The sequence below is a fragment of the Bidens hawaiensis genome, unplaced genomic scaffold, assembly GCF_021521415.1.
Source record: "Bidens hawaiensis isolate Kalapana, Puna unplaced genomic scaffold, B.hawaiensis_p1.1 tig00030216_1, whole genome shotgun sequence".
NCBI lineage: Eukaryota > Viridiplantae > Streptophyta > Magnoliopsida > Asterales > Asteraceae > Bidens > Bidens hawaiensis.
In genome coordinates this window covers 105176-126526 of record NW_027495028.1, presented here as the reverse complement: position 1 = coordinate 126526, position 21351 = coordinate 105176, and the positions used below count along the sequence as shown (strand labels likewise).

The window sequence follows — 21351 nt, the reverse complement described above, 5'->3', positions numbered from 1 at the left end:
GTTATCTTGGAAAAATTTTATTTGCACTAATAAGCCTTTATTAAAACTTCATTAGAAAAACGAGTCTTTTACAAACCAATCGCAAGGAGGCAATACATTCGCATCGCATGGATTACAATCCAATCGCATCGCACGGATGTAATATAATTGCATCGCATGAAACAATCCAATCGCATCGCATGGAGTATCCAATCGCATCGCATGGCAACTGAATCGCATCGCATGAAACAAACGAATCGCAGGAGCAAATGAATCGCATCGCATGGAACAATTGAATCACATCGCATGGAGTAAATGAATCGCATCGCATGGAAAATGAATCGCATCGCATTTCTTAAACGAATCGCATCGCATGGCTATGCGATGCGATCCTTCTGTATGCGATCCGTTTTGGGGTTTTCTTCGTTTTTACCATTTTTCAGCCATTTTCCTCCGTGACCCTTCTTTATGGCCTGATTTATCCATTGCAATGGGTTCTGAGCCATAAAAACTTTGTCTAATCGCTTTTACATAGCCCGAACATCACCTGTTCGTCGTATATCGCACCCGTTAACTCGCGGCTCATTAAGTTTATATTTTTCTTGCATCTTACAGTCCGATCGACTATTATACCAAGTTTTATGGCAAACCGACCTCATACTCTTATCCTTTTTAATTAAAACGAAATGTTTTGGAGCCGGTCTTGCGTCGGATCTGATTGGATATGGGATTAGTGCTTCGATCCTTGTTGTTTAGGTGAAGACCTAACGCATCTTGTTTCGGTTTGAGCTCAGGTCTGGCCGGAATGTGAGGAGGGTGTTTGTGTGTTTTTTGAGTGTGTGGAGGCAAGATGGAAGAATGTGGGTTTTAGGGTTTTAGGGAGGGTTAAGGACTTTAAATGCTCTATACCCATAGGCTTTAGGCCCATAATCATCCTAAGTCCATGAAACACCCTAATCTTATCATTTCATACCATTATTATCTAATAGAATTAAATAATAACACACGATATATATAAATAAAACTTATTTTATTTATTATTCTGTAATGCGGATGCTACAAGTCTTTCCTCCTTGAAAAGGTTTCGTCCCTGAAACCTATCTATTACACAAACAATTCAGGATAAAACCTACGCATTTCTTCCTTCACTTCCCAAGTGGTGTCTGATCTTTTACGATGTTTCCAAATCACCTTTACAAACGGAATGACCTTGTGACAAATTTGCTTTTCCTTACGGTCAACTATCTCATCTGGCTGCTCGATGTAATTCAACCGTTCATCTACCTCTATGTCCATTAACGGCACGTGAGACGCGTCGTCAGCTAGACATTTCCTTAAGTGAGAAACATGAAAGGTGGAGTGAATCCCTTCCAATTCCTTAGGTAGATCGAGCTTATAAGTCACTTCTCTCACACGGGCTTCGATTATGAATGGTCCAATGTATCTTGGACTCAGTTTTCCCCTCTTTCTAAAACGAATAATCCTTTTCCAAGGTGACACCTTAACCATTACATTGTTGCCAATGTTAAAATCAATCGGTCGTGGCCGTTTATCGACATAAGAATTTTGATGGTCTTGAGCAGCTTTCATTCTTGCCTTGATCTGATCAAACCTCGAGGGGGTTTCTTGCACAAATTCTAAACTACCAATCTCCTTCGGACTAATTTCTCCGCAACATAAAGGAGTTCTACAACGTCTACGATACAACATCTCAAACGGAGGCATCCCAATACTCGAATGGTAGCTGTTGTTGTAAGAGAATTCTGCTAAGTAAAGATGATCATCCCAACTTCCTCCAAAGTCTAGCACACAAGCACGCAACGTATCCTCAAGGGTTTGGATAGTCCGCTCAGATTGCCCATCTGTTTGAGAGTGACACGCCGTACTTTGTTTGGTCTCGTTCCTATCACCTCATGGACCCTCTTCCAAAATCTAGAAGTAAAGCGGGTATCTTGGTCGGACACGATCGACAACGACGCCCCATGCTTTGTTAAAATTTCCTTAATGAACATGTTTGCCAACGTTTCTGACGAGATGGCCTCTCGTATAGGCAGAAAGTGAGCACTCTTTGTTAAACGGTCCACAATCACCCAGATAGTATCATGATTTCTAGCTGTACTCGGTAACTTAGTTATGAAATCCATGGTGATGTGTTCCCATTTCCACTTGGGTATCTCCAAAGGCTGAATCTTGCCATACGGTTTCTGGTGCTCCGCTTTAACATGTAAACAAATTAAGCACTTACCGACATAATCTATTACTTCGTTCTTCATACTCGGCCACCAATAATCTTTCTTTAAATCTTTATACATCTTGGTGGATCCTGGATGAATCGAGTATCGAGACTTATGAGCCACGTCTAGAATTCGACCTCTAAGATTCCCATGTCGCGGAATCCACATCCGATCAAATCTGATCTTTACACCCTGTGTATTAACTATCAACTCAGTCTACTGCCCAAAAATCCATTATTTCGTCCTTAACCCTTCATCTGCAAGCACCTCTGACTGAACCTTGTTGACCTCTTCAAAGAAATCCGAATCGATAATCAGCTTGTAAGACTTCACTGTCGCTTTCACTTCTTCATTCTTCTAGCTTAAAGCATCCGCAACTACATTAGCCTTTCCTGGGAATACTTGATATCAAAGTCATAATCTTTAATCAACTCCAACCATCTTCTCTGCCTCATATTCAACTCTTTCTGCTCGAAGAAGTATTTCAAACTCTTATGATATGTATAAATAGTATACTTAGTATCATACAAGTAATGTCTCCATATCTTGAGATCATGCACTACAGCGGATAACTCGAGATCATGCGTCGGGTACGTACTTTCGTGAGTCTTCAACTTTCTAGATGCATACGCTATGACCTTTCCTCATTGCATTAACACACAACCTAACCCTTGATGAGAAGCATCATCATAAACTACTAAATCCTCGTTACCGTAGGGTAAAACAAGAATTAGAGCCCGTGTGAGCGTCTTCTTCAATTCTTCAAAAGCTTCTTCCTGGTACTTACACCAATTGAACACTATAGTCTTTCGGGTCATACCGGTCAATGGTGCGGCTATCTTAGAGAAGCCTTGAATGAACCTCTGATAATAGCCATCCAACCCTAAGAAACTGAGTATCTCAGTTGGGTTTTGCGGAGTTTTTCAATTCTTTATCGCCTCAATCTTTGTTTGGTCCACAGTAATATCCTCGGAATTGATTATGTGACCTAGAAATTGTACCTCTCGCAACCAAAATGCGCACTTTGAAAACTAGGCATACAGTTTCTCGTCCTTCAAGACTTCTAATACTTCTCTCAAATTCTTAGTGTGGTCAGACTTGCTCTTCGAATAAATCAGTATATCGTCAATAAAAACGATAACCGACTTATCTAACATTGGCCGACATACCCTATTCATCATTTCCATAAACACCGCGAGAACTTTCGTCAGACCGAATGACATCACGAGGAATTTATAGTGTCCGTAACGCGTCCGAATCACTTTCTTAAGGATGTCTGCCTTCTTTAGATTTAACTGAGGATAGCCTGATTTGAGGTCTATCCATGAGAACCAGCCTGATCTAGGGTCTTCTCCCTCCTGTCTCTGATATTATTAGGGTCTCGTCCTGTGACAATCGTGACAAAACCGGATACACCTCAGTTTTCACAAATCGAATAAGCGTTTAACCGCTTATTGCGTAATGAACAAACGGATAACCGAACGGGTCTGGTTATGACCCAGATATCCCGAGGGGCCATCTATAAGTGATATACGTTTAATATAAGCTAATATATTAGTATTATGGCCTTAGTTCGATAGTAAACAAGTTAAACGAAAACATGCTCGTTTAACTACCCGTTATAAATTTAAACGCGAAAGACGGTTACAAACCAAACATTGTATCATCCGTTAAGCCGGAAAAGATTTACAAAACACTTAGTGGGAATGTGTTAAGCAATCCATGAAAATATTTTCGATTTTTACAAACGAATACTATGTTTTTATAAATTTACACAAAAATGGCCAAAAAACACTCGTTTTCACGCTGTTTGTCGTGCCCGATATATTTTTCACACCAAAAACCGAACCTGAAATAAACATGGAATCGGGATTTCACGTTTGGGCACGTAAAACGAGACTAATGGGCCAAAATTGGGCCCAACAAGCCCAAGCCCATGAAAGTGGACTAAAAACACCTTATATTATTATTATTATTTAGAAAAATAATATATAATAAAACCTAGATATTTATGATCAGAATTTTCCAGAAAAACAACAATTTATCTGCTGTTCTTTAGCCTAGCCCTGAAAACCCTAAGTAAGTTTACTAAACTCATCATTTTAAACCAATTTTAATGATGTTTAATACCATATAAACATGGTTTAATTGCCAAAAATCATTCCTAACCATGTAAAAATCCTAAAAATGGTCCATAAACATGTTTTGATCATACACATGGTAAAGAACCTGATTTGATAGTTTTTTTTCCATAAACACGGATTAGAGGGTTTAAACGGCGTTTTTACGGTTCAAAAGTTCGGTTTTATACCTTAACTGAAACCCTAAGTTAAGGGGCTGTTTTGTTGATGAAACTTGCTTGGTTTGTGATATAGGACTTGTATCTAGCCTGTATAGAAGCACAAGAGCTTGAAACCTTGATTAGAAAGGAGAAAACGAGCCAAACCCGCTAAGGTAATACCGAAACACTCGATTACGGGCTGTTTAGGTTAAGGTTGTGATGTGCATATTTTTAGGTCTTGAAATTTTGCAGGGACGTCAGGGACCATATCATTGAGTCTCTTTTCAAAGTTGGTAATTTTTCGACCATCCGAGAATATTTGGCGAATTTATTACCAAATTGGGACATTTATTTAGGAAAAATAGTTAAAATGCTTGAAAAATTATGAAAATTTTTGGGGAATTCAGAGTTGATATATTTTGATCACACATGAAATTTGGATCATTTGGAAAAGCCTAATTATGCTTTATGCATTTGCGTTTATATGAGTTTTTATAGTCGTTTTTGACCCGAAAAGAATACTGAACAAGCTTGTTACATTCTGGAATTGATACAGATGGTTTTGGGATATAATTTGAACATCCAGGAATTTTTGTGGAATTTTTAGAAATCTTTTGGAATAAACGGACGATTTTCAGGCTAAATATAACAGGTAAAATGAATTTTTATAAATTAATAAATCAGTAAATAATTACAGAAATATTTTTATAAAAATGTACATATTTTATTTGATAAGTGACTAAATTTTCATAATTTAATGATTAACGGTTAATTCATTGCTAATTTGAATATTAAACAAATTCAATTTTGATAAAAATCGGCAAGTTCGTGATTAACGAACCTACGGGAATATTAGAACACCAAGAGTGACAAAAAATCATATTTTTGGATTAATTAACTAAAAACGAACCTTTTTATGAGAAACCTGGACAATCTGTATAGATTGTGCGCGTTTCTCCTCAAATCAAACTGAATAAACGAAAACGGGCCCCGTAGCGAATCCGGAACCCCAATATGTGATCTTTCTTTATAACTTAATCATCTTATCGACCAACACATTTACCCAAGCTTACTTCCCTATAACTGTTTTCTGAACGTATAAACGAACAACTTGGCCCGGCTGGAAAAACGGGGAAATTGAGCCAAATTCGGTTTTGAGTATTAGACATTGAACAACATCACAATCTAAGCCTATTGACACTTTCTGGGTGTTCCAGCTATACCCAGATTAGATATACAGTCCAGTTTAGTATTGAGATTATAATAATATTAAAATATTAATATTATTATAATATTGATTATAGGAACCCGTGATTACAAGTCAAACAGACCTCGAACCAACGTGCTACTGAATACGGAATAAACCGTGAGTTTCATGACCCCGCTTTTAAACTGCTTTTAGGAACTTTGGGGTGAAAAACATGTTGATACATATCTATATATAATCTGAATTGTTTGATGATGGGAATTATCTAAGTGCTAACACACGAAAGTCCCCACGAACGTTGTGATTAACTTCGAGCCGGTGGCTTGTGAATAGTACTATTGGTTTGACAAACCCAAACGGTGCCGACATGTGTTGCTGAGACTTTACCCCGTTTGCACATGACCATAACTATATAAACACGCTATGTAGTGTTAGACATAGCTACTTGGGGCATATTGTGGGCGGAAAGGGGGCCACAGTGGTTGATTGGGCGTGGGAAATGGATGCATGCAGCACAGACAGTCAAGGCTTCACTATAGCTTAGCATAATTACATCATAAACATACAAACAAACGTACTTGTGAACGTACATACATACATACTTACGTATTTACAAACTGTGATTGTTGTATGCATAACTGATTTCTTGAAACTCATGAAACTCACCAACTATTTGTAGTTGACCTGTTTTAACATGTTTTTCAGGTATACCAGACTTGGACTAGAAAGTCAATGTGCTACGTGTTTGACTTGCGATCCATGCTGGGTGAATTGATGCAAGTGTGCTAGTAAGAAGTAAAGTCGCTTAACGCGTTGGATTTAGTTTGTATCACCTAGTTGTAAACAAAGTTAGGTCAATGTAAAATATTGTAAACTAGTTTATATTGTTCTTTATAAACAATGTGGTTGATATCAGAGGTGTATGTTACATTTCTGTTTTTACGCTTCCGCAAATCGCTCAATAGGGTGTGACACGTCCCTTCTGTCACAGATATTGTTAGGGTTTGCTCCCTTCTGTCTCAGATATTATTAGGGTCTGGTCCCTTCTGTCTCAGACATTATTAGGGTCTGGTCTCTCTGTTTCGAAAAACCGTACTACCATACTGTCTCATCAATCAACCATGCATTCGTTATCATACGTGCATACTTTACATATCTTCTAGTTATGTATATATATATATATTTGCATAATCATTCATATAAACCTTCTATAATAATAACATTCAATACATAATCATACACGTATCATACACTTACCACTTAAGGTAAGTGTATTAACTATCACATAGTAGTATGCACACAGCCCCGAAAAAACATAGAGAAAAGGGGCTAGAACTCATCTGTAGTTGGTTTCTCTCTGAGTTAATAGTAATACCCTTCCTTAGCTGTGCACGGCTAACTATGTAATAATTATAAGTATTAATTAACTACTTTGATGTGTTGTAAAACACTCGTATTTTCCGCACCTTTTATCTACGTTTTTGTATTACATTTTATGTGTTTTAACTTAATTTATATAGGTTTTACATATATTTAATAATCATGTAGGTTTTGGGTTACAAGGAAGAGAAATCGGGACTTTTCGAGGAGCTTACGAGCCTTTTACGCATACAAGTTCAAGACAAAGCTCAAAGCTCGACCCATATGCATCATGGAGGCCCATTACTTACAATATTATAACATAAAAAGAAAAAAATAAATACCCTAATCAGCCTACTAACCTGCGATCGGCCAGGCAGCAGCAAGGGAGAGAAGGAAAAACTTTTTTCGGCTTAGAGTTTGATCGTGTGACGGCTAGGGAAGGAAGAAGACACAAGAACTAAGTCTCGGGATCATTCACCATCAGTTTTTACAGCCACGAGAGTAGCCCGGAATAGCCATATCCTTTCAATAATTTCATTGTTCATCAACTTTGATTTTCTTTTTTAATTGTTAACTAGTTTTGCAATTACTTGAAAGATTGATTTGTTATTGATTATTTTTGATTGTTGGATGACTATTATGATGATTGGTATGAGTTTAATGATGTGTTTATTAAATGTTCATGGCTGTCCAAAAATTATGAGAGGCTAATCTTGTTAGTTCTACCTAGGGATGATGTTAATTGTTAGGTTTTTATAGGTTTTATGGATTGTTTGATTGACAGACCTTAATTGCTATTGTAAAGTTTGATTTAGACATGAAATAGGTTGTGTTTAAGGGCTGGAAATATTGGTTAATTTATTGCATAAACCCCGTGTGTTGATTGATTAGTTTTGTATTGATTGATCGGTGCATGTTTGTTTGCGGTAGGAACAACCGTAGGGTTTTGTTGCATGATTATTTGGTTAAAGTACAGTGGTTAGGCACCTTCTTTAAGACCGAGAGGTGATAAGAAGTTAGGGTTGTCTCATTGCCTTTGCATGCTAGAATAAGGACTGCGCGAGAGCGAGTTCGTTTCTTGTCATGTTTAGGTGTTTTGAGTGACTAGTTGATCTATTTTCGTTTAAGCTAAATTGTTCCTCTATCATTGGTTGTGTAGTATTCATTGCCATTAGGGTCGAGTGTTGGTGAGACCGAGAGGTGATCTAGCATTAGAACACGTTAGCAATTGTTTCCCGGTTTGGTCGTTTTAGCTTTTGAGTAGTTTAGGCTTGTTGTGTGAGACCGAGAGGTAATCCAGTGAGCCCGAGCGATCCTTAGTCGTGTCATATTTAGGGACCGGTGTTTTGATGTCATTCAATCCATTAGCTTGTTAGGCCTACAATTTGATTCAGACCTAGGTAGACGTTTTTCTCCATCGTAAGTTAACACAGTTAGTTTGTCGTTAAGTTTTCTATTTTTGGTAAGTTTTGTCAGTTAGTTAGGTTAGTCCAGTTAAGTAATTAAAAAGCAAAAGTCAATTAAATATTATTCTAAGGTAGGTCTTGTCTAGGGTTAGTGATCGTTAGCGTCTTACGTGTCCACGTGTTCGATACTCGGACTTCCTAGGTCTATACTACTTGCGATCGGTACACTTGCCGGTTGTGTGTGGTTTTAGGATTTTCGTTTTAATATTAAAGCTTAGTTGTGAGGGTCTTTATTATAGGGTTATTAGACGCACATCAAGTTTTTGGCGCCGTTGCCGGGTACACGGTTTTAGGCGTTTTGAGAGCAATCCGAGTTAGGACTTACCTTTTGTGCTACTTGTGATTATTTTTTGTTTTATTTGACTTAATTGTTAGAATAGTTTAGATAATCTTATTTCGCATTATAGTTTTTATGCGATAGACTCGATCTCGTGGACCACCCGACACTGAAGCATTTCCCGAGCCAAAGAGAGAGTTTCGTGAGAAACATCGTCCCGTTTCACCCTCATCCACTTCTTCATTCGTTGACTCCGACCATAGGGATAGGATCATGGGCGACATTCCACCACCGAGGAGGACAGTTGCGGACCGAGCCCGACCGGCCAATGCTAGCGCGAGATCCAGCATCGCACCACCCGCCATTGGAGTTGCTACGAACTAGCAGATCCCGTCGAACATTCTAAATACGATTGCTCATTCTGATCAGTTTCACGTGTTGCTTCACGAGAACCCGCACTCTCATCTTACTCGCATCGTGCGTATCTGCGACACTTTCCATCTTGCGGGCGTTTCCGAAGACGCCGTTAAGCTCCGCGTCTTTCCGTTTTTACTAGCTGATCAAGCGAGTCTGTGGCTCGAGTCCCTTCCACAGGGCTCTATAGCTACTTGGGCTGCCATGCAGACCCAATTTCTTGAGAAGTACGATCCTCCGGCTAAGGCCGCTCGTTTACGTAATCAGATACATTCTTTTCAGATGGAGGACACCGAGAGTTTCTACGAGACCTTGGAGCGATTTAAGAATTTATTAGCGTTGTGCCCGAACGACGGCTTGCAAGATTGGGCGGTTGTCGAGAAGTTTTATAATGGAGTAACGTATGCGACGAAGAGTATGCTCGACACGGCGGCGGGAGGAAATCTGTTGACGACAAAGGACCCTAATGAGTGTATTGCTTTATTTAACGGGTTAGCTATGAATGGATACCAGAGACCACCCGCCAGAGGAGGTAAGACCGTCGATTCCATCTCACGAGGCATGCATTCGGTGGACACCACCACCGCACTGACGACACAGGTTGAGGCGTTTGCGAAGATGGTGAAGGACATGCAGACGAAGAGCAAGTTGTGTGAGATCTGCAGAGGGGGGCATGATACCGTTCAGTGCCCAGTCAGTTCGCAGGAGGAGGCCGTAGACTTCATAGGAAATCCAAACCGAAATCCAAATTCTTTCAATTCTTATAATTCGGGATGGAAAGGCAATCAGAACTCCAATTGGAGGAGCGGAAACCAGCCCGGTTTTCAGCAGCGTCAGAGCCTTTTCTAGGATGCCGGTGAGGGAGCGAGCAGTGGGGAGAAGAAGCCCACATTGGAGGAGATGATGGCACAGCAAACACAGATGTTGTCGCAGCTTAAGACGCATGAGGATTCCCGACACAAGGAGACGCAGGAGAAGTTTCGAGAGCACGAGCAATTCATGAGGATCCATGCAGTGTCGATTCAGGATCTCGAGCGGCAGATGGGAGAGATAGCCAGTCGATTAAATGAGAGGCCGCAGGGTACGCTACCGAGTAATACCGAGTAGAACCCGAGAGGATTCGTGAAGGCTGTGACGACGAGGAGCGGTGCAGGGGCACGAGATGAGCCCGTGATTCAGCAAAGATCTAGAGGAGGAGTTATCGAGGAGCCTGCAGTCGATGGAGAGGAGCAGGTGGATGAGGAGATTCAGATGGAGTGTCTGCCGGCCCAGGTGCATCAGAGGAGCAGCCCAGGGAGTTCAGCATAGGCCGAGAGACAGTAGTCGCCGAGCGAGCCACCGAGAGTTTACAAACCTCGATTGCCATACCCTAGGAGAGTTCGTAGAGATAGAGATGAGGAGCAGAACTCCAAATTCCTTGATCTTCTGAAGCAGCTTTACCTTAATATTCCATTCCTTGAGGCACTGACTCAGATGCCTAAACATGCGAAGTTCCTTAAGGATATTCTCTCGAACAAGGAGAAGTTAGCTGAGGCCGCTTCCACCCCTTTGAGAGTTAACTGCTCTGCTGTCTTACAGAGGAAATTAGCAGAAAAGATGGCCGATCCAGGGAGTTTCACAATTCCTTGCACCTTGACTGATGATACAGTGATTCATGCGCTGGCCGACCTTGGGGCCAGTATCAATCTCATGCCTTATTCTGTGTATCGCAAGCTGGGTTTAGGTGAACCGAGACCTACGAGGATGAGTATCCAGCTTGCTGATCGTTTCGTGAAGTATCCGCGTGGGATTGTTGAGAACATGCTCATTCACATTGGTAAGCTCATTTTCCCGGTGGACTTCGTTATTCTTGACATGAATGAGGATGATAATGTTCCACTCATTTTGGGCAGACCTTTTCTTGCCACTGCACATGCGTTGATCGACGTTCGCGATGGTAAACTGATCCTTCTAGTCGGGGATGAGAACGTCACGTTTGACGTTCGCCAGTCACTTAAGCATCCCGAATCGACTGATGACTCCCTATGCTTCATTGATACGATTATTGTTTGTCATTATGATAGGTTCCTATTAGGTCATCTACTTTGTGTTTTTGACTATTTTATGATTGAAATTCATTAAGATCATAGGAATAATAATTATTAATTAATTAAAAATAAGTGTGCTGCTAACCTAAATAACTGTAAGGTGCTAGCTTATTAATAGATCTTTATTATTTAATCTTGCTAGATTTAGTTCTTCATAAGGAGTTCGTATAGGGTTGATTATTTAATATTGTCTATTGAATCAATTAAATACATTAAATTACCTTTTATTTCCACGCTGTAAGGTAGGATTTCGTATGAAGGAACTAAGTCATAATTAATTAGGTGACCGTAAGGAAACTTGATTTTTAATACTGGTGAGTGTTAAAACTTATTAGAAACCCATAGGTGTCTTCTTGAGAAGGGTCAGGGGTCCTGTTCGGGTTTTCTTTTAAGCGTTTATTTTACGATCCTAGTTCCATAACTAGATATTTTCCCGGTTAATTGATAACTGAAATTTAGGGGATTCTAGCCTAGGTGGTTGCTTGTCATCATTTGAATTAAGTCTAGGTTTAAGTCATCTTTAAGTCATAGTGATTAATTTAATATTAGTTTAATATTAGTTTTTAGTTAAAACCCCCAATAATAAATAAATAAATAGTCGTGTCTGTAGTTAAGTCTAAATTTAACTAGTTAACGGAATTTAAAGAGTCCTGTGCGTTCGATATCCGGACTTACTTAGCTGTACTAGAGTCGACCGGTTCATTTTTCGGTTAAGTTTGTGGAGTTTGGAAAGATTGAAGATGAATGGTCGTATCGTGATGCAATTTCTTGGAGGACCATGGAGTTTTACTGTGGTGGAGGAAGTTTCACTCGGACAGCCGAGTAGTTCACATAGGAGAGTGTCTTGAGTGAAAACTCAAGTGTAGAGTTTGTATATTTGTCCTATTGTTATTTTTTAGTCTTGTCAAGTTGCTAACGTAGATTTTTGTAGTTCTTCTTTGTTTTTGTTTTTTTAGTTTTGCAGGTATTGAGCTAGAAAATGACCCCCATGAAGTTTAATGCAAAATTCAAGTGTGGGGATGGAGCAACCGAACTGTATACTTTTTATTATTTGCTTCTATTTATTTATGTTTTGTACATTGGGTGGGTCGGTTGGTCTGGTAACATGTTTTTAATGTTTAAATCTATCAAGTTGATAAGATATGTTTTAGATATTATTTGTTGAATTTTTGCTGCTTCTGTTCGTGAGTAACAGGAAAGAGATGATTGTTTGATGAGCACGTTTGGAGTTGGAGGGCAGACATGGAAGAAGAATTTAGCATCATATCTTCATGCACATATTACAAGATAAGTCTTTTCCATTATCTATCTTGCGTATTTTTATTTATTTTTGTTTTTGGTTTTAAGGTTTTTAGTTTTTGTATTTCGAATTTTTTTTATTTTTAGTCCTTATCCTTGCATTGAGAAAATGCTAAATTTAAGTGTGGGGATAGGACATTTGAGTCATAGTTAAATTTTATTTTAAACATATAAAAAAAAAGTTCTGAAAAATGTCCCTTGTTTTTGTCTATTTTAACATTTAAATGGGAGATAAGGATACTTATCGGGAATCGGTTTTTCAAATTACTAATAATATGAGATAATATAAAAGAAGGCTTACTAAGCTTGGGATGTGTCGGTAGGCCCAACTAGTCTTGAAAGGTTTCCCATTACATATTCTTAATAAACCTAATTAAATCTTAGATTTTGTGGGTTCTCATCCTAAGGGGGACAGTGAAGCTAAAATTCAATAAGGTATAGGGAGTATTACCATAAGCTGATTACCCTAAGGTGGTGAGAATTGAATGCACTTTAAAATTAGCACGCCACTCCGTTTTATGAGAATAAATAAAGAGTGGTGGAGCCCCGCAAATGTCCAATTTTATACGAGCTTTAGTCTTTAGTTATATATTTTTAGGTAAAAGATGCCTAAGTGTAAAATAAAAAAATAAAGAAAAAAAAATAATAATATAAAGAAAAAGTGAGAAAAGTTATGTAATGAAAAATGCCAAAGAAGCATTCTCAAAAATAGAAAAAGAGGCCAGAGTGCACATACTAGACGAGACTGAGAATTTACGTGTTACCAAGGGGATGGCGACTCTGAGGATACACTATTGGGGCTCGAAAGTTTCTAGTCAATAAATATTTTCTTAAGGATTATATAGGACGAAGTCCAATAATATTTAGGGCATGCTCGTACGACCTCACTTAACCTATCATCCATAATTCCATACAAGTGTATTTTCTTCTTACCATTAAGGGGTTGTTATCTTACGGTGATATGTTGAACCAGTTTGCTTTAACTCGATTATTTTTAATTGTCTTTACTATGCTTGAGATGGGGTAGGTGAATCTTAACTCCAAAAATGTGAGACCCATAGGTTTTTGATATCACATGAAATTAAATGCTTAATGTACGTAGGGGCTTGATAGGCTGGTGGCTCAATTTAAGTGGACAGCAACATCGGCAATTGCGGTTGATGTTCGGTTTATTTGTACATATTTTAGTTTGCTAACTTAGTCGTTTTATTCGTTTAGTTTAGGAACTTTGGTACTTCATACGTGCTTATTGTGTTTCAGATCACAGGTACTTAACGAGCTAAAATTGGAGACTTGTACGAGCATGGAATGATATCTCGGGAAGACCAGAGCATAAATTGAAGTCTTAGGAAGTGTTAGAACGATTCAGGAAGAGTTTGGATGAGAAACCTAAAGCCGATGCTAAAACTGAACAAGATGGTTCACAAAAAGCGACCAGGAAGTAAAACGAGCATATCCTGGGATAGAAAATGAGTTACGGGACCCATAATATATGAATTTTGGGTTTCTCGACGAGAGGAATCAAAATATGAAGTTATCTTGGACCATCGCATAGCGTGATGGTCTAGGAAGGCGCGATGGTTCCCACGACGGGATAGTTAGGGTTTTTGTTTAAAACATGTTTTGACGACCCTAATCGAGGGAATTCAGTTTCTAGAGCATTCTTGGAGAGGAATAGCAGCCTACCATCACTTCCAATCATCTCAAGACCATATATATGATCCAAATCATAAGAATCCAAGACCGAGAGATGCCGAGACGCGACTAGATCCTTCGAGTCATACCCGGGATGTATAGTTTGTAATCTTTCAGTTTATTTCTCATGTACTAGAACAACTAATTGTAATTGTTTTGATGTTAATCTATGAGTGTTGATGTTTAGTATGTCCGTGCATTCAGCCGGTTTAGGTTTTTGTCGATCAGAACGATTAGTTTGTCGGTTGCTATAATAATTGCTCGTAGGATTGTTTTGACCTGTTAATTACAAGAAAGCATACGTTTGCCCTTAGTTGAGTCACACTGGCAATGACCGTTTGATAACCAGTGCCGTGTGTTAGCGAGCGTGGATGCCTAAGGTTTAACCGGTTAGTTAGTCTGTAGTTAACACAAGATAGTTTATCTGTTAAGTTGCATGAGTTTGCTGTTAGATTGCTTACTTGGATTCCCGGGTGTGATTTGCTTTGTTTGACTGATAGAATACTTGATTAATTGTTCATTTAGTATAAAACCCAAATCCATTGGCTAGTGTGATCAGCACTGTTAACTAAGTTACTTCATAAGTTTAGGAATTGATTTCACTTCACACTGACCACATACTTCTCGTGGTTCGACACCCTACTAACCCTGACTAGCTTAAGGTGATTAGGATACTTATTTACTTGTTTTTGGCTAGATAGCGATAGTCTAGCAACAAAATGACGCTGTTGCTGGGGAGTTATTGCGCTTAGTGTTTTTGTGATTAATAGATTTCTTTGTGTAGTTTAGTTTAATTTAGTTTTTGTTTTTAATTTTAGTTTAGTTTTATTTTCCCATTTTATGCGGGGTGTGTTAGTTGTGCAGGTAACAGGTTTATGCACACCCGCAATTCAGGAAGAGGTTCTCCACTGATTTACGAGCCAGAGATTGAACATTTAGCTCAGCAAAATCGAGCTCAGATCAAACATCCAGACATGGAAGGTCAGAACCAGAACCAAAATCAAAACCAAAACCCACCACCCGAGATCAATGTTTTCCAACCCGAGCCTAACCCACCGAATAACCAAAATCCACCCAATAATGACCAGTTACTACCAATAAACACAAATCAGCAACCCCAAAATTTTGCCCTACAATCCAGAAACCAAAAACGAAACCAAAATCTTGACAGACCTGGGCCATCAGCCTCGAACAATACCCCTCGTCACCGACAGCCAATTATTCGAGATTTTGACCATGTCAGTATTCATACTAAAGACGAAGAAGAGGGAGATGAGGAGGAACGGGAACCGAGGAATGAAGGAAGGAATGGGGATGATTGGAGAATTAGAAGGAATGACGGGTTTGAATCGAGAAATGAAGATATGGGTTTGCGTGTTGTAGAGGTTTTGGAGGTGAGGAACCGGTCAGGGTGAGAGGCGATAGATGGTGGAACAGAAACCGAGACAGAGAGGATAATGGAAGAGTTCGAGAGGAACGTAGACCACCGATTCAGGTTAACAGAGGGGGTTTTGAGGAACCGAGGGCCAGACGAAGGAATTACGGGCCTCCGGTTCTTGGTGTAAACAGTCGATTCAAACCGGCTATTTCAGATAGTGCCTCACCGATTGTCCCACAGGTTCATGTACAGGGACAACCGACATTTAAATCCCGTCCGTCCTACATCAACATAGTTCCCATTTTCAGGGACTAGGATCGAAAGACCCGTATTCAGACTTATCAGATTTTTCAGCTATTTGCGGGTCTATCGGTGATGGTACATACGATTAGGATGAGGTTCGGTTGCGGTTGTTCCAGTTTTCACTAAAAGACAAAGCAAAACACTGGTTCAACTCGCTACCGATGCATAGTATTGAGAGTTGGGCTGAGATGCAACATGTCTTCCTTAACGAGTACTATTCGCAGTAGAAGACTAACGAAGCCCGGATGGAGATTCGACATTTTTCACAGTTACCGGGTGAGTTGTTTCATGAGGCATTTATTCGTTATAAGGAGATGATCAGGAAGTGCCCGCACTATCAGATTGAGTTGTGGGAATTAGTGTAGTGTTTCGTTGACGGGTTGACTTACGAGGATAGAAAATATTTGAAATCGTCATGTAATGGTATGTTATTGAACCAACCCAAAGAGGATTATTGGGATTTCCTTGAGTTTATTTGTGAGGATTCCAAGTCAGAAGCAGCTGCTGAATGAAGACGAAAAGTTGGGGTCACCAGATTGGTTAAATCAGCCTCGAGCGAGTCAGACAGAATTGCAGAGTTATAACGAGAACTCGCGGGTTATCGAAAAGAGAAAAAGAAAGAGGTTGGTAAGGTCGGGGTCAAATTCCCGGTTTATGCAAATTGTGGCGAGTTGGGGCATAAGACAAAAAATTGCCCGGGGTTTGATGAGGATGAAGATCCCGATGAGGAGGAAGTCAGTTACGCGTACGAGGATTCCAAAGGTCAAGGTTTTGATTCAATCACGTATCACCCGGGCCTAAGGAATTACCCGAATTTCAGATACGGGAACGCTTCAAGTCAGTCGAATCCAAACTTTCAGGGGTCCAGTCAGAACCGACAGCAGAACAACTACCGCTAGGGTGGTTATCAGCAGGGTTCCAACGGTCAGAGTAATAGTCGGGGATATAACAGAGATGGTTAACGGGGTAACAGTTCGTCGGGTAATCAGAATCATGACCAGCAGAAGGGTAGTGCAGAAAATTCAGACGAGTTAGTTCATTCAAAACTCGATGCATTGTTGAAGGTTGTGTCAGATAATCAGAAGGAAACGCAGAGACAGTTCGAGTTAAGGGATAAGTCTACAGAGGCAATGTCAAAGCAGATTAGTCAGCTCGCAGTAGACGTGGCGAGATTTCAGAAGAACGCAGGTCAGCTACCGAGCGATACCATAGTGAACCCGCAACATGCCAATTCAAGCTCTAAGAAAGGTAATAGTGTGCACATCAACGCTGTAAGTTTTGTACCTCATTTTGAAATTAACTGTGTTGAAGTTGATTCACCATCGCAGTTTGTTGAGGCGGTGGTTAATGATGTTAGTGACGAGAACGAATGTGTTGGTCAAAATGAAATGGTTTTCCAAAATGAATTGAAATTAAAAACAGAAGAATTGTCTTCTTGTGAAAATTGCACTTGTGAAAAATGTTTAAATACCAAATTGACCAACACGGGAGATGAGGAGGTGGAGGATAATACCAACTTGAGTAAACTCCAAGACCCAGGAGTGCCATTGTTATCAATTCAAATTGGGGAGTTTAAAACTGATCGGACACTTCTAGGTCTTGGAGCATGCGTTAGTATCATGCTTAGTAGTGTATATGATCAGTATGAGTTCGACCCGTTAGAGAGTGTAAACACCACTGTGGTGTTGGCGGATCAAACTCATACACTCCCTCGGGGCATGGTTAATATGTAATGGTTTATGTGGATGAATTTAGCTACCCAGTTGACTTCCTTGTACTTGATTATGCGAACGAGAATATTAAACAATTTGAAGTCCTACTAGGTAGGCCATTCCTAGCCACAGCACATGCGGTAATTGATTGTGCTACGGGAGTTTTGGGAATTAAATGTGGGAACCGTGATAAGCGGTTATTACTATTTGAAAATTCTACTAACCCTCTTGTTGACAAGTGTGTATATGTAAGCAAGGGTCAAACGAGAGAGGATGGTGCTGTGAATGGTAGGAATGAGTTGCATGGTAGCATGAAGGTGAAAGGACGGAATGAGATATTGCATGGAGTTAGAAATGATAAGGAAGTAGCAACAAGAAATGGAAAGAAGATGAAAAGGAAAGAGGTATAGAAACCACCTGGATGTGATTTAGAATGGAGGTTGGAAATGTTTGGGCCGGATTCTGGTGTGTTAAAAGGTTGGGAGCAACCTCTTCAGGATGAGCTTTTATGTAACGAGAAGGATGCATGGAAACGGGCCAGCCGCCCACCTTGAATGTCATAAAATTTTCAACAGGGTGGTAATTGTACATTTTGTATATTTTTAGTTTGCATTTTTTTATATTACTAATTGTATTTCAAGCGTACCATCATAGCAAAAGCTAAGTGTGGGGATACCGCAAGGAAAAATTTGGGATTTTAATGTGTGCGGTAAAGTTATGTCAGAAAACGAGGTTTCAGTTAGGCTACCCAAGTGCTTTCATGTTCTTTTTTGCTGTGGTTAATCCAGGTACTTGTATATTTTCTTGTAATGGAACTTTGTCGGTGTAGTTCACTATAAACCCTCACGAGACCTCACTCGTCCATCCGGGCTACCGGGGGTTTACAGGGCTTGTTACATACGCTAAATGCAACCGTGATTTCTACGAAAGTGAGTTATGTCTTTTAACATTTTAACTCATTTAACAAAATTTATTATGAAACTTAACTAATTCGGCTCGGAAATAATTTTTAATAAAATGAACTAATACTTCATATTTTTTTTTTTTGCAAAACTCTTAAAACACCGATGTCTTACACATGGTGAGAAGCTTACTTCTACACATTTTGAGATTTTGCAGATTCAGTTTTAGTCTTTGGAGAAGACGAGTTTTCACGAGGGTTTGCAAGCCATTTTTTTAGTATTGCCTTATCAGCCATATCAGGTGATTTCAGTTTCATAATCTATTTTGTTATTTTAGTTTACGTGTTGAGAGTGTAATTGTAGATTTTTGTGTTAGAACTATCACATTAGAGCTCGATTTTTAAATTGTTAAACATTCAATTTCATCCTCGTCCCTCAAATGTTCGTTAATTGTTTTAAAATTTTAACATTGAAGATAATGTCAACCTTAAGTGTGGGGATGGGGGAAATTGAAAATTTTAGCCCGATAGTACCTCGAAGAGTATTCAGAAACCTAAGTTATTAACTGTTAGTTATTGCTATTAATGCCAAGTTAGAGGTCTTTGGTTATGGTTGGTTTTTCAGCTTCTCGAAAGTTTTCCCAACAAATGTTTTTAAAATGAGAAGTTGAAAATGGAATCGTTTAGGTGGGGATAACGAGTCAAGGGGACGAGTATACATGTTTCATATCGGCAGACTTTATTTCCAGACATAGTGTGAGATTAGCCTCTATACTTAATACACATATTGTATAGTAGATATAAAACATGTCTTGTCATTTATTGAGGGAAACCGGTATGTTTTACAGAATTAGAACTTGCTTGTCACATGCTTTTTGAGATCTTAATACCACCACCTGTATGGAGATTAGGACTTTAGAAAACCCGTTCCGTACATATTTCCTCACTAAATAAATTCCTTACCCGACATTATCCCTTAGGGGCCCGTTTGGACCTTATCCTTTTTCGTTTGCTAAACTAAACATTACACACCATTGCAGCCTTGGCCTTTATTTTATTTTAACCCGTGTGATGAAATCCAGTTCGTTATAAAGTCGTATATATATCGAGTTGTATTTAGTCAGATGAGTTGTAAAGTTATAAAGTCTGAGTTGTAATTATCGATTTCTAAAAAAAATCTGAAAAATCAGTTAAAAGACAAAAAGAAATTCTCAGTTTAGTATTTCAGTTGTTATTAGCATTTGAGTATGTAAATAGCAGTTGATTGTGTGATTAGTTCGTTTGTATTCGTGAGTCTATATATTGGTTTGTTTAACTGGGTTTCATCCACCTGAGTCACTAAATAAACGTAATCCGCACCCAAACCTAAGCCTCAGCAAAACCTTAGTCCGAGTCTTTATGTAACCGGTGGTTAATGGGTGGAGATAAGACTGACCTGCAAGCGTATTAAGTTGTAACTCATATTAGGTATTTTGAGAGAAGAGACATATACTAGCACATCTTTTGCTAGTCCAGATATTAAACCGAGAGGAGTGTTGATAGTCTGAGGGGTGTGAACATGTATGCCCTAACCGTAAACAAAGTACACTTGTCTGGGAGATTCTATAGTTTTATGGTAGCATTAACTTTATTTGTGGGTTGTCAATCTAGAAAGTGTCAGTCTGGGAAACTGGGTATGACCTTAAACCTTGCTAGTATTAATGGTAATAATTGGTTGACCTATGATGGCGGTTAATATTTACTTTAGAGTTTTGCTTGAGGGCAAGTAAAAGATAAGTGTGGGGATGAGATGTTTGGTTTATTTGTACATATTTTAGTTTGCTAACTTAGTCCTTTTATTCGTTTAGTTTAGGAACTTTGGTACTTCATACGTGCTTATTGTGTTTCAGGTCACAGATACTTAACGCGCTTAAATTGGAGACTTGTACGAGCATGGAATGATAGCTCGATAATACCAGAGCATAAATTGAAGTCTTAGGAAGTGTTAGAACGATTCGGGAAGAGTTTGGATGAGAAACCTAAAGTCGATGCTAAAACTGAACAAGATGGTTCACAAAAAGCGATCAGGAAGTAAAACGAGCATATCCTGGGCTAGAAAATGAGTTACAGGACTCATAATATATGAATTTTGGGTTTCTCGACAAGAGGAATCCAAATATGAAGTTATCTTGGATCATCGCGAAGCACGATAATCTAGGAAGACGCGATGGTTCCCACAACGGGAAAGTTTGGGTTTTTGTTTAAAACATGTTTTGACGACCCCAATCGAGGGAATTCAGTTTCCAGAGCATTCTTGGAGAGGAATAGCAGCCTACCATCACATCCAATCATCTCAAGGCCATATATATTATCGAAATCATCGGAATCGAAGACCGAGAGATGCCGAGACGCGACTAGATCCTTCGAGTCATACCCGGGATGTATAGTTTGTAATCTTTCAGTTTATTTCTCATGTACTAGAACAACTAATTTTAATTGTTTCGATGTTAATCTATGAGTATTGATGTTTAGTATGTCCATGTATTCAGTCGATTTAGGTTTTTGTCGATCAGAACGATTAGTTTGTTGGTTGCTATAATAATTGCTCGTAGGATTGTTTTGACCTGTTAATTACGAGAAAGCATACGTTTGCCCTTAGTTAAGTCACACTGGCAGGGACCGTTTGATAACCAGTGTCGTGCGTTAGCGAGCGTGGATGTCTAAGGTTTAACCGGTTAGTCAGTCTGTAGTTGACACAAGATAGTTTATCTGTTAAG

General features: G+C 39.2%; 1 protein-coding gene across 1 annotated transcript; it reads right to left on the bottom strand.

The window, feature by feature from the left end:
- Nucleotides 1–1083: 1083 nt before the first annotated feature.
- On the bottom strand, nt 1084–1569 carry LOC143580075 (uncharacterized). The gene has a single exon (XM_077063206.1). The coding sequence runs from the start codon at nt 1567–1569 to the stop codon at nt 1084–1086; it is 486 nt and encodes a 161-aa protein (XP_076919321.1).
- Between the last annotated feature and the right edge of the window lie 19782 nt (nt 1570–21351).

Coding starts and splice junctions, on each gene's coding strand:
- LOC143580075 (XM_077063206.1), bottom strand. CDS start 1,569: ATGAAAGCTGCTCAAGACCATCAAAATTCTTATGTCGATAAACGGCCA.